This window comes from Festucalex cinctus, chromosome 18 (assembly GCF_051991245.1).
Source record: "Festucalex cinctus isolate MCC-2025b chromosome 18, RoL_Fcin_1.0, whole genome shotgun sequence".
NCBI classification, from domain to species: Eukaryota; Metazoa; Chordata; class Actinopteri; order Syngnathiformes; family Syngnathidae; genus Festucalex; species Festucalex cinctus.
The window spans coordinates 2164958-2179517 of NC_135428.1; the positions used below are offsets into that span (position 1 = coordinate 2164958).

The 14560-nt window shown below is 41.8% G+C and overlaps 1 protein-coding gene across 1 annotated transcript in view; it reads left to right on the forward strand.

The window, feature by feature from the left end:
* The window catches only part of cxadr (CXADR Ig-like cell adhesion molecule), a 33213-nt gene extending 18916 nt beyond the window's left edge, over window positions 1-14297 (forward strand). The window contains exons 3-7 of the mRNA XM_077505492.1: window positions 2755-2959; window positions 7916-8071; window positions 8182-8304; window positions 9331-9469; window positions 11479-14297. Coding sequence (XP_077361618.1) covers window positions 2755-2959; window positions 7916-8071; window positions 8182-8304; window positions 9331-9469; window positions 11479-11758 — 903 coding nt within the window. The 3' untranslated portion in view covers window positions 11759-14297. The remainder of the gene's footprint in view (window positions 1-2754; window positions 2960-7915; window positions 8072-8181; window positions 8305-9330; window positions 9470-11478) is intronic.
* Window positions 14298-14560: the final 263 nt, after the last annotated feature.

Consider the following 14560-nt stretch of genomic DNA (forward strand, 5'->3'; position numbering starts at 1 on the left):
GGTGCTCGGTGGTACCGACCCCAATCTGTGCGTACAAAAAATAAAAAAAATAAATAAATAAAGCCTTTGGCTGTGGTACGAAGACAAAAACTGCTGCAGCAAAAAGGAGGCAAAACTGTTGAAAGGGAAAGTGTTATTTGTATTGGAATAGTTCAATTTTGCTCTGGACAGGCGCTAACAATGAAGGTACAGTCACTCTGTTTGGAAGCCTCTCAGGTGTAAAATGATTTTTGTGTATGTACTCAAGCATTGTGGTCCTCCGATTTGCCTTGCAAATAATTTGCATCTCTTCCCTTTTCCTCAGTAAGCAACAGCGTCACTTGGCAATGACCATATATATGCAGAGACAATGAAAGTGAAACCACACTTTTTTTTCTTTTTTTTAATTTAAACTCTGCCTGAGTTGTCCACGGAGATTGCCGTGTCCAGGTGGTGATTTTATCGTAGTGTTCTCTTGTGTGTTATTAGCATAAGTGCTGGGGTGGTCCATTAGCTCCTCACCAGCTTCTATTGTCATGTGCTTTTTATTTTTAATTCCCCAATGCTCTTTTGTAGGACTTCATGATTCTCAGGGTTATAGTATTTTATAGATGAAAAAACCCCCGAATAAAATAGCTAGAGGTGTACTCTGATCTGTGCTTCTGTAAGTATTTCAGTAAGAATTCTTGTCTGGCTGAGCTTGGGGCTATTTAATTTCCTCTCCTTTGTGGTCTCTTCTCACATATTGCTGTTATTACTGCCCACATTCTGTTCTCCCATGAAAGTTGAGGCATTCAGTACCCCTCCCCATGACAACCTTTGTGGAATTTTAACAGAATTACCTGTTTAGGTTAATATGTACAAGATGAGCTCTGACCCCACCACCACCCGATTCCATACACCACCCCAGAGCCACAAGCTATACTTCAGTTCAAAATGGGTTGGAAAGTCTAACTGGGCCGTCATTGACTTGCTTTCCTCTTCATTTCCTCATGGGGGTTTACCTCCACCAATAACGACATTATCATCTCTCTTGAGCCATGTTTAGTTTTTCCCTTCTCTCCACCCTGGGGTATTGCTTTGAATGTACTATGAATATGTCTGGTACTCATCATGGCAGATTAAACCCTGTTATCTCCCACCAGTGGAGTTGTAAAGGAAAATGTTCCACGCTTCTCAGCCTTCTTTTGGCTCCACCTGGCTTTCATTTTTCTGCTGCTCTTAAGGTCCAGAGTGTGAGTGTGTTTGTATAGGTGGATGGGGGAGTGGACATAATTGTGGTCTCCTGTCTTTTGTTGACACAGCAGGTGTTGATTTGACCCCACACTGGCCGCTTTGTTTGTTCCACCTTGGTCCCACTAGGGAAGACTGAAGGACATTGTGATAGAAAAGAGCTTATTTTTACTCCACTGGATGTCTTTCTCAATTCTCTGACCAAATGGCTCTCAATGTTGTTCAATACGTTACACGTGGTTTACACTTAAATGTATGTATGGTCATAATAATGGGCTTTAATACAGTATATAATATATTGTATCATTATGCTTTTACAGAAGAAGTATAATTAGACCATATGTATTATTACCATTTCTGAACTACAAAGTGCACCTGATTAAAATCCACAACAGCTAAATTTACCCACATTATAATATACACATATAAGCTTCGCTTTATTACCCGCAAATCGCACACATGGAACACCGCCGGTAAACTCGCCCCACCCCCACCCAAAAAACGCGGCTAGTAGCACTTTCTTAGTCTCTCTTGTTTGCACGAGCCAAATTCCCCGTCGAGTTTGTGCAGTTCTCTTCATCATGCAGCAGTCCAAACCTTTTGAAGCCTGTGATGATAGTAGATTCTTTTGGCACTACTCCACGGGATCAGGATCCACTGGCAAACCTCAGTAATAGTTCCTCTTGGAAGTGTTATGCTTCACTATTAGCATGCGGCCAGTTCTGGTAAAACCTCCCAAACCACCCAAGCTTGCCTTTTGAACTACGCAAATTACCGATATGAATATTCAGTATGAGCGCAAGAAAAATATCCCCAAATCATGATGCTGCTACCAGCATGCTTCACTGCAGGTTATGAAGCTCTTTTGGTGATGGCGGTGTTGTTCTGTGCCAAACCTTCCTTCTGGGATTATGGCCAAAAAAGTCCCCACATGCATTTGGGATATTTCATTCAAGTTTGTTTTAGCAAAATGAAGCTGGGCTTGGATGTTTTTGTTTCGAAGATCCCAATCGCCCCAGACATATGAGGAAGATGGGACTTTGTTGTCACATATGCTAAACACCCAGCGCTTGCCAGAAAATCCTGCAGCTCCTTCTTCAGTGTTGTCAGCCTCTTGGCGGTGTGCCTGACCAACTTTCTTCATGTCTTCTTTTTTTTTTTTTTTTTGTCAATTTTGTAGGGACATTCGGTTCTTGGTGATTTCACCATTGTACCACATTTTCTCCAATTGATGCTGACTGTCTTCACTGTGTTCCATGGTATATTTAATGCCTTGACGTTTGAAAGTATCTCACACAGAAGTGACATCATCTAGCAGCAGCCAATAGAAAAGCACCAAAAGATGACGTTGTGCCCATGGTGTTTATTTATTTATTTATTTTTAATATTATTATTATTTTTTATATTTTATTTAAAAACTTGACATTTGGGGTGTCGAGACTTTTATAAATCCACTGCATTATGTTTGCATTTAAATATTTTTTTTCTAGATTTCGTATGAATAAATGTTCACCAACGTCTACTGTACATCTCTATGACCAGGTGATCCTGTACTCGGGCGACAGATCCTATGAGGACTACTATGCGCCTATGAAGGGTCGCGTACACTTCAATTCAGCGGACCCCAAGAATGGCGACGCATCCATCAACCTGACAGGCCTGAGGTCGTCGGACTCTGGCACTTACCAGTGTAAAGTGAAGAAGGCTCCTGGCATTCGCAGCAAAAAGATTCTGCTGATAGTCATGGGTGAGTGAAAGAAAAGCAGAAAAGCTAGCCATCGTAGATACCTTTCGTTTTTCTCACGGGCCATACCCCCTCCTCTATATTGCAGTAGAAATGCTCCAAATCACACACTCTTTGCCTCGCTCGGCTGTTTTGATTTAATCCCCACTAAAATTGAGAACATACCCTTCCCAGAGGCTGTCGACCATTGACCTCCTCGTGTTACAATTCTGTGTTCACCCACCCCGATTGTCAAAAGTGATCATCTTTTACCTCAATATTGAGGTCATTATTTATTATTTATCACACACAGTGTCTTGAGTATCACTTTTCTTTTTAAATGAATTTAGAAAAGAACTTCGCACAAGTTCATCTGTAATTGACAGTATTATTGTTATGACTGTGTTTGGTATTTTCCTTATTTATGCATTGGAAATGTATTTCATGGATGCAGGGAAAATGTCATTTAAAAAGTCTGTCATTGTTTTTTTTTCTTTTTTTCTTTTTTTTTTAACATACCGTTTTGGCCCATCCCAATTGTATACCGCAAGTTGGATGACTCACTCTTTCAGCAAACAACATTTGCACACAGTAGTGCTGCGGATTGGTCCAACTGACCAAATGATGTTGAAAGCGAAAGGCCTCCTGAATTTGTGCATGGGAGAAAACAACCTAACGCGCCACTATTGTGAGATAAGCGCCGCATTGTGCCCTTATCATAGTCATGCTATCTGCTTTTTCATTAGGCAGCTTCCAAAAATGGCTGCTGCTCTTCCACACAAATGTGACTGCACTGCTCCCACCAGTTCAACCAGAAATACTCAAGCTATTGTTCAACTACAGCTGACCTCAGAACTGTTGACGTAGCTGTAATGAAGGCTGTGACTATACACGTAGATGTGACCATTTCTGAAGCTGCTAAACTACCTTTAGAGTAAGTTAGTTTTGCAAACTAGGTTGATGATGGCTGTCTTGCAGTTATTGATTAATTTCAGCAGAAAGAATTTTGGTAGACGAACTGATGCCTTGAAATATTTCACACCAAGTTGCGCATCCTGACGCCACGAGCAAAAATATTAGGGCAGGCAGAGAAGCAGTTTCAGTGACAGGCTGCTGTCACTGACCTGTTCCACTGACAGACTGAGGAAATCCTTCCTCCCCCATGCCACGCGGCTTTTTAAATTCCACCCTGGGAGGGAAACGCCAATATCACATTCCCTCAACTCTGTTCTTGTACCGTCAACATCTTGCACACTGATCCCCTATGCACCGTATTCCACACCTTCAGACTGCACTTGGTTTAAAAAAAGAAAAAATATATATTTCTGTAGATATTTTCCCATCTTTAAATAAATGGAATCGTTGCATCTTTATTATATTCAAAAGGCTCTTGCAGAAAACATACTTACTTCATGTTTTAAATTCAGTAGGTGTATTCTGAGAAATATGGTGCCATTATGTACAGCTGTAGATCAGTCACGCTCTGGGAATGTGTTTCTTGAGTATTTTAGTTGAACTTTGGTTGAATTGTGGAACCTAAGGGGCTCAGATGGTCTCCTGCATTCAATTGGAACTGTCTTCATTTTTATAAACAGTTCCCCTAATTAGGATATTACGATATAGTATTTGCAGCGCTACTTCTGGTTTCTATCGACTGGCTCTTGTGCCCTTGGATTTAGTTAGACGTGACAGAAATTCCCACCCAGCTCTGATCATGCTTAATATGCTGACATCTCAAATGATAGTGTGTGTGGCAGAGAGCGAGAGGCGAATAGCTGGAGGCTATATCTCTGACAGGTTGCTAGCTATTGACCCCAGGGCCAGGGATGTTCTTAGCAAAGATGCATTGACAAGGAGACGCAAGGACAACTTGCTGCCTGCTCTGCATTTTACCTTAAGGTTGATTTTGTCACAATGTGGATGGCACCAGAAACACAAACACACGTCTGTACTAATATATAGTACACAGGTGTTGATTTGCCTTGTCACACACACACGGATATTTTTAGGAATACAGTACATGCAGGCTGACAACAAGCAAGCACATTGTGTAATGCGTTCAGCTACGTTACAGCAGGTAGCATCTGTTCTGCGATGTTTTCCTTGGCTTGTAGCTGGACATTGAATTTGAGAGGAGGAGAGTATCCACCTGCAGCTCAGAAATGCTTGTCAGCTACACGTTTGTTTTCTCTGGCGACTCTTTCTCTACGGTCTGTACAGTGCGCCTGAGGAGTGTTCACAGTGCTTCACCCCCCCCCCCCCCCCATTTTATGTTATGTTAAAGTACTTTAAAAGCTATTAAATTTCTCCCCTTAAAATCAACACAACGACGGATCACAAATTACGTAATTATGCACAGCTCAAAATTGAGCACAGGTTCATCCTTTTTCCAGTGATTATATTTGAGATGCTTCAACAGCTTAATTTGAGTCCACTTGTGGTAAATTCAGTTGATTGGACATGCTTTTGAAAGTTCTATATGAGGTCACACAACTTGGCAGTGCATGTCCAAGTACCAGCCAAGCATGCTGTCAAAGGAATTGTCGATAAACCTCAGAGACGCGATTGTCTCGAGGCACAGATGTAGGGAATGGTGCAGGAAAAAAAACAAAACTATCTTCTGCTTTGATGCTCCCACTGAGCTCACTGGCTTCCATCATCAAAGTTCGGAGCCATCTGCAGTCAGGACTCTTCCTAGAGCTCGCCGCCTATCTAAACTGAGATTTCAGGGGAGACCACGAACCTGATGGTCACTCTGTCAGAGCTGTGGCAGTCCTCTGAAGTTTGCCTGACAGACGCAGTAACTATATGAGAAAGGAAACGAAGATTGACCTCTCTTTGTTGTGAAAGGCAGACATATTGTTTGGTAACACCAGACACCGCTGATCTCCTGGCCAATGCCATCCCTACAGTGAAGCAAAACTCCCACAGCGTGATGCTGCTGGGAATGTTTTTCAACAGCTGGAACTTAGAGACATGTCAGGATTGAGGGAAAGATGAATGTAGCAACATAGAGAGACATCCTGGACGAAAACCTGTTCCAGAGCGTTCTTGACCTCACACTTAGGGGCGACAGTTCATCTTTCAGCAGGACAAGGACCCGAGGCACACAGCCAAGATATCAAAGGAGTGGCTTCAGGACAACTCTGAATGTCCTTGAGTGGGCCAGCCAAAATCCAATCCAATTGAACATCTGTGAAGAGAGCTGAATATGGCTGTCCACTGACGCTCCCCATCCAACCTCATTGAGCTTGAGAGGTGCTGCAAAAGAGGAGTGGGCGAAACTGCCTGAAGATGCCATATATAGATAGAAACCATATATATATATATATATATATATATATATATATATATATATATATATATATATATATATATATATATATATATATATATATATATATATATATATATATATATATATATATTAGGGGTGTGAATTGCCTAGTACCTGACGATTCGATTCGTGTCACGATTCGATTCAATACCGATTAATCCCGATACGAATGGTCACGATTCGATACCGATTAATCCCGATACGAATTTATAAGTCGATTGTTGCGATTTTTTTTCATTCATATTTAGAAAATACTAATCAGTAAGCTTGTAGAGTGTAAGATTTATATGAAAATGTATTATTTATTTATCTGAAATTTCAGTCTTATAGAGGTTGTAATCTGTTTCATGTTTGAACAGCATTAAAATAAAAATATTAAGGCTTAATGTGCCGTTCATATAACATTCTTCCATGCTCAAGGTGTGAATCCTAAAAAAAATAAATAAAATAAAAAATAAAAATCGATTCTGCCGATTATTGAATCGATTCGAGAATCGCGCGATGTAGTATCGCGATATATCGCCGAATCGATTTTTTTTAACACCCCTAATATATATATATATACACCGCACGATAGACTTGAACAACTTGAAAATCCCAGTCCATTATTCATTTGACAGTGCTAGGTTAGCTCTATGACTACACTCTTTATCTCTTCGCTGCCCTCCACACTCCCTCATCTTCTCCTTTAACCTCATCTTTCAAACAAATAAATCTACTCGTTGGTAACACATTCCTAACGCGAGCGGCTGTGTTGCAACCCTTTGACGCATCCACTTTCACCTTTTAAAAGATGTCTTCTGAATGTCATCGCTCTCTGACATTTCCCGTGCGTGTAGGTACAACACAGCGGCGGCGAGAGCAGCCAGATAGGAATAACTCAGTGTTGGCCCCCATCACACTACCATCTGTCCATCAGCGCTTGCTTATTCATTTCTCACCGCCCTGATCCGATGTGCGTTTTTATTTTAAACGCGCATCGGATGAGCGCTCGAGCACTGCCGGTCGACTGTTAATCCTGGCAGCGAGGCTCCGCCCTTCCACTTGACACCTGGTTCTCATCTGGAGAGTCGCATTTCATGCTCTTGTTGAACCCATTACCACTCCATGATGTCAGTCCTGTCAGAGAATACTGCACAGGCTTGGATCGTGGCCCTCACGGGCTGTTTCTCGACGTTTTTTGTTTTTTTTACTCCCCACGCCCCCACCAACGCCTGGCTGACAGTGTGTCTGGCTTTCACTGGAGTTGGTCTGCTTTTAATTTGAAGCGGTGTTTGTTTTTGAATCCCCCCATCTCATCTCCTGCCAACAGCCTGACTGACCGAGGAGCGTTTGCTCACATTTTTGTTTTAAGGTGGAAAAGCTGCGCCTCTTATCCGATAACTGAAGTGTAGGCGCACGTTGTGTTTGTGTCCAATGTCACGCGGATTCTTTCTTCATCGCCATTATCCTGAGTGACATCTCCTGTAATGACGGCAGCTGTATCAATTACTCTGATTACTACTCTCATTATGATGATGACTGCTGCTTTGACTGAGGGAACAAATCAACTTAAGAATACATTATTCAGGCACAACATACAAGTTGTATTTTTTTTTTTTTTTTTTTTTTTTTTTTTGACAGTCCTCTTCCTCCCCCTATAGTGAAGCCATCCAAGCCCAGGTGCTACGCCGAAGGACTCACGCAAGAAGGCAAAGACGTTGTTCTAAGGTGTACGTCCAACGAGGGCACCAAACCCATGCAATACAGCTGGGAGAAGACCAGTGACGGAAAGGTGCTGCCGGCTTCCGGTGTGATAGGTAAATGCTGTTGTCAATGAATATCACCATCCAGCCCATGGAAGTCGCTTTCACACCATTTCTGCTTCCTGTTACACCTGCGTTACTGAAATGGTTTGCCCTTGCTACAGACCCAGTGGGAGGTACCATTAATGTGAGGAACGCATCTGCCAGCGCATCTGGCACATACCGATGCACTGCCACCAACCGGGTCGGGAGTGAGGACTGCATACTCTATCTCAATGTCACACCTCGTAAGTATACATTTGGATTGACATTGTTTTGTCCGTTGTCATCTTTCTTTTAAAAGGGTGGCTAACAATAGAGAAGAATTACATTGTTGTTGCGCTGCATAGTAACTATTCTTTTGTTTACTTTATTTGAACTGAGTCAAATGCCATTTTTAGCATATGTCGCGGGCCACTGAAAAATGGACGGCGGGCCGCAAATGGCCCCCGGGCTGTAGTTTGGACACCTCTGTGCTATGCAATTGGCAAGCGACCACTCGAGGGTGTACCCCATCTTGACATTAACCCTTTCTGGGTGGTGGCCCGACAGCTGAGACATGTTAGTCAGTTAGTGGCCCTGCCAGAACTGGACTGGCCCTGTCCATTCATGATATAATACAATCATTTTCAATGATTATTCCATATTTAGTGCTTTTATACTGTATTGTTTCAATCATTAAGAAAATGTTACTTCTGAGTAGCTACTTTTTTTTTTTTTTTTTTTTTTTTTTTTTTTTTTTTTAAACAGTATAAAGTTTTATTCAATTTCAATATTTAACATTTGACATCCCAAGCACCAATACTGGAAAATTTGTCTCCTGTTTCGGAGACACTTTTTTTTTTTTTTTCTTCTTCTTTTTTTCTTTTGCTACAGAATCTGATGTTAAGCCTTTTTTTTAAGTGTGGCACTGTCAGAACCGGTGCTGGCCACGTATATTTGTTATGTCATACGAAAAGTTTCAATGGGTTATTTTTATATTTTACAACTGGCGCTAACCTGAGTGATGGATGGATGGATAAACAGTATGAGGATAAATTAATTTTGGAGGAATTAACTGTGACTCATAGTTTTGTTCTGTCAGGTATTGTCGGATTTTCTATTGTGGTGCTTTTGCTGAGCAAATTACATAGAATAGACTTAGTGTTTTGGGATTAACCCAATAATAAGAAAGAAAAACAAAACAATAATATGAACTTGAACGGCTAAAAAGACGCACCACATTAATTTTTTCTTACTCATACCCTTAAACCCCTTCTCTCCTTTGTGCTCAGCTCCCAATACTGCTGGCATCATCGCAGGAGCTATAATTGGTGTATTGCTGTTCCTCATCATTATTGCCATCATACTCTTCTGCTGTTGCCGTGCCCGACACAGGAAGAAGTATGAGAAGGAAATCTGCAATGAAATAAGGTAAGCAGCCACACTTATGTATGGCTGATGAATACAGATAGCATATAATCTCACATGTCACTGTAGTCTGTAAAACCGCAGATGTGTTGGGGGCGGGGAATCAATCCTAAAATGTGAATACTTAATATCTGCTTGGAAATATAAATCTCAGCGGTTGAAAGAAATGTAATCAATCTCGTATAACATTAAAGATGCAGACGCTTCCGCTGCAAATGTGTTGAGGAAAATGACTAGGGAACACGAATGAATGACGAGTAAATATTGGAATGGAGTCAAATGAAATGAAATATGTCAAATGAAATGACATAAATTGCACAGCAACATGACAAGCATCGTTTGTCAAACTGCGTGTTGCACACATTTTCCCGGCTTGGATTGCAGTCTTGATACACCAGCTCCTAATGAGGCTTTCTGGTCAAACGCCTATACAGTACATCAACATACTCTGGAGAAGCGCAAACACACAAACACGCTTCCGCCCACCATGAAAATGTTTTGTTTTTTTCCTCCATCAGCGCGTTTTTTTTTTTATGTTTTTTTTTACCACTCCTCAAATAAACAGCTGTGGTAATCAGTTTGAAAGCTTTGTTTGCTCTGTGGATCCTGTGTCATGTCTGTTGCCCCCCCCCCCCCCCCCCCCCCCCCCCCCCCAATCCACCTCTCCATCCGGCCCTCGGGCTCTGTGCAACCAGCGGGCTTACTAACTATCACTCTGCTGTGGACTGAATCTGTCTAAGACCACAATGTGACACTGCTCACGCTGTAGGACAAAAGAGGATTAAGACCACTGGTCCTGTCTCCAACACACACAGGCGCACATTTGCCGCAACGCCGCCCCCATGACGCGATGGACAGCACAAGCTCTGGGCCCCTCCGGCTCGGTTTGGTCGAGCATTTAACTGGATTAATGCTGCTTATTAGCTGTTAATGTGGCTGCAGAGGGAGGAGAGGGCATTGCTGTGTTTGGTTGCTCCAAAGGCGATTGCAGTCGGCGCGTCGAAGCGTCACAGATGTCGCCCCCCCCCATCCAAAGTCACTCATCAATTAATTATTGAATCAATGAGTCGTCGTTTGTCTTAAATGAGTCGGGGCCGTGGTGCTCTTCAAATGACCCATCTTCTTGAATCTTCACTGTTGTCCTTATTATGAAAGTCGACCTGTCCTAATGGAGGCGGTGTCAAACTCATTTTCAACAATCAGCATATTATGGTGGCTTGAGCATTAGACAAAATTAATTGATTATCTTTGAGGAGAATTAACACAATGGTTTAAAATTTCTGCCACTGTCAGTTGTCCAATTATCCAGCCTATCCTGTTCATGGTCTCATCTTTTAAAATGTTATTTCTGTATCATACGGCACAAGAAGGCACCTTCAGTTCGCGCTGTATTGTTTTTATTTCCATGGTTTTGCATATATGGCCGAGAAGTGAATATTTACAGTGCACCCATGATATGAACAGAGATCCCTGTCACGAGTAGTGAAAATCCATCAGCACCGTATTGTTTGGACTAAACGACACGCCAAAGTACCAGGTCCAAGTCACTCCGGGTAATAAGTTTTTTTTTTTTTTGGTGGATATTCACGTCACAAAAACTGAAAATAAGAACAGTAAAGCTCGGACTTTACTGGAAAAAAAAGTTCTAAGTTTGCTCATTATAAATGTCATTCGGTGTGTTTGATTTGTTTCTCAAAGTATTTTATTTAAGGCAGACATTTTGCGCTTTAATTTTGAAAGGGAAGTTTTTATTTGTTGTGTTCGATAAACTAAAATCAAATATTACTTTATGTCATTTTTACTTGTTTTCTTAAAATAAATAAAAATCGAGAGAAAAATAATTTTTTTAATATTATTATTATTATTATTATTATTTTTTATTATTATTTATTTATTTTTTTTGTGTGTGAAAAAAGGCAAAATGGCCCAGCCCAAGTAGTAAGCAACGAGGGCAACATAATTTGTGGAGTTTTGTTTGAAATATCTGCTGACTCCCCCTGATTTCCCCTCAGAGAGGACGTGCCGCCTCCCAAGAGTCGCGTTTCGACGGCGCGCAGCTTCACGGTGGGCAGCCAGCGTTCGTCCCTGGGCTCCATGTCGCCTTCCAACCTGCACGAGTACGCCCTGAAGCCCCAGTACGACAAGATCCCCTCGTCGGAAGAAGACCGACCTCCGAGCCACACCCCTTTGCCCCCGCCAAGCGCTCCCAGGATGGCGGGCCCCAACCTCAGCCGCATGGGGGCCATCCCCGTCATGATCCCTGCCCAGAACAGGGACGGCTCAATCGTTTAACGCGGCCTCCTCTTTGCAAAAGGGACTGTACAACAAAAGGGGGAGGGAAGAAGATGAAGGGAGCGGTGCAAAAGCCGATGAAGATGAAGATGAAGATGAAGATGAAGATGAAGCCGGAGCTTGCCTGACTTGCTCTTGCATACAAATGAGAACTCAACTCCTCCAATGAAGACCCGACTGCTGTGGTGCTGTGAATTTAATTTTACTTAAGTCACGCCAGAGCACATAGACTTTCTTTTTTTTTTTTTCCAATCAATCAGAATTTAGGAATTTTGCTTTCTGGACTTTCTCGCTGAAACATGAACTTGTAGCGGTCAATATAGAAATGTATTGTATATAATGGATTTTTTTTTTTTTTTAAAGTATAGCTGGCCTTTGATTTAAAGAAATTATGTTAAGACCAGATGCAGACCGTATGATTTCACATGTGTATAGAATGAACAGCCGGATTCATACCCCAGCCCACTTCTGTTGCAGAATGGGATCTTTTCACTGGAAATGACACAAGACGCGCAAAGATCACGGTAACGGAAATGTTATTATTTCCACTACTATTTGTGCCATTTCCAGCCAGGCGACCTTGCAGCATACAAAAATACAATTTTGGGTTGAACTGTACATGTATGTCAGAGTTTGTCAAATATAGCTCATTTGTTTTCATTTACTGCTGTTATTTTTTTTTGCAAGCAAGTCTTAGTTTTAGTTTCTGGCTAACTTAGTTCAAATTAAGACTGAATGAGGCTTTGAAAAATTACAACTACTATTTGTGATCAAAGGATCCCAGCCAGTATCCCCCCCCCCCCCGAACAGTTTGAAATGTCCCATCTGGTATGAGAAGGGTAACAATTGGTTCTCGGTGAGTGGGGTGGGGGTTCGAGCATCCTCACTTTGTGATTGGCTGGATTACCGCGTCTCAAAGAGGCTTAAAAAAACAATAAGCGCTGTCTTCACCCCCCCGACCCCACCCCAGAGCCTTCGAAGAAGGGGGCAGCTGGACAACGAGGTTCACTGAGCAATTAGCTCCGAATGTGTTTGACGGCCAAATGAGCGTAACTCCTCCACAGACCCGTTTTGACAGACCGGCGTTGATTTATCATCTGTTGCGGTATAGGCAGACCCCCCCCCCGTCTGTGCTGGAGCACTTGTAATCCTCCTTATGTGCCGTTGCATTCCAAGGAGCCAGGGTCTTCGTTAACCTTCTCGCCACGCATCAATAATGAAACCTGTCATGGCTTCCGGACCTTTTTTTTTTTTTTTTTTTTAAATGAAGCATGCGCATCCTAGTAACACGAGGGGGGAAAAAAGGCTTTATATCCTCTTTTGGTTTCCTATTTAAGTTGCCACTCGTCAGCCCATCAGCAACAATGTACTGTATATTATTATTCTGTTAGTGAAGTTGGAATACTTTAGTGGGGAAGTTGTTTACTTTTGTGCTCCAGAGCCTTCTTTTTGGAACCTTCCCCTTTGCACAGCCCTGACTGCTAGCAGGCTTCTGTTGTGCCTTGTTGTCCCAGTTGTAGCACATCCACACCGCTGCGGTCGGTTACGCGTTCGCGATGGCCGTCGCGGTCCACGAAATCAGATTCTCTCCACTTACTCGTGCTAGCAGGCTGATCAGGTCGAGTGTAGCATTTGTCACGTCCACTCAGTGCGTACACTTGAACAACTGGTTCGCTGTCTTAAACAGGTTTCTCATTTTTTTGCATTTATTTTCCAAAACAGTTTTTTTTTATTATTATTATTTGGATAAAAAGGTGTGATATTTTTGCCCCCCTTTTATTAAAGTTGTGGCTGTATTTTGTCAAAGTAATTCTATCTAATCCCAACTGTATGAATGAAATATTAAAGTATGGAGCTGCCAATGTGGAGTAAACATGGGGCATTATGAATGAATTATTCTCATTTGGGGAAAAATACCAAACACAAAATCATGCACTGCAGACCAAATAAAAATTATATGAATAAAGTTACAAATATTCAATGTTTACTTAATTTTTAAATGCATTGGTATAATGTAGGGTAGGCCAGCTAAAAATACATAAATAACTTGCGCTGTGTCATTATGGGAAAATACGAAAAGGTTTTAGCATTTAGCCTACAAGTTTGTTCAAACATACTTACAAATATGTTACAACTTATCTTCCATTCCAAAATGTTTCCTCCACATTAGCAGTTCCACGCTTCCATAGTGATGCTCTGCTGTGCTTGATAAATGAAAATAATACAAATGTGTGCCAGTCTTGAGGGCATTTTGCAGTGTAAATGTGGCCCCCCATGTCAAAGTCTAGTTTCACCTGCTCACAAACTTTGGAGGTGTTGGTGGGTCGTCATGTCCCTCTGTACGCTCTGAACTTTCATAACTAAAATTAACAATATTAAGTATAGTTTTTGTTTTTTTTAAATCAGCGTACTAATATTGTATGAAGAGCTCCTTTTGAGTTTTGCACTCTGTATGAAATCCAATTATCCATTTTTGTGTGTATTTTTTGTGCTGTATTTTTTGAATAAATAAAGTCCTCCAGACACAAAAAAAAACAAAGGGCTTTGTTTAACGTTTGCACACGGAACCGGTAGCATCTGTCTGCTTAATTTCTCAAGACGCGTGCTCTCCAGTGTGTCGGCCTCCCGCCGCTTTCTTCCTCTATGATTAATTTTAATCGCTCCGTGAATGCCACTCCCAGACGCTAGGTGAGCCACTTAATGACTAATTAATCAATGAAGGGACAAGCTTCTTTTAACGCTCGCCGCTCGGCCTCCGCGTAAACGCACTACGGTTTGTTTTTGCCAAGCAGCAGTTAAGCC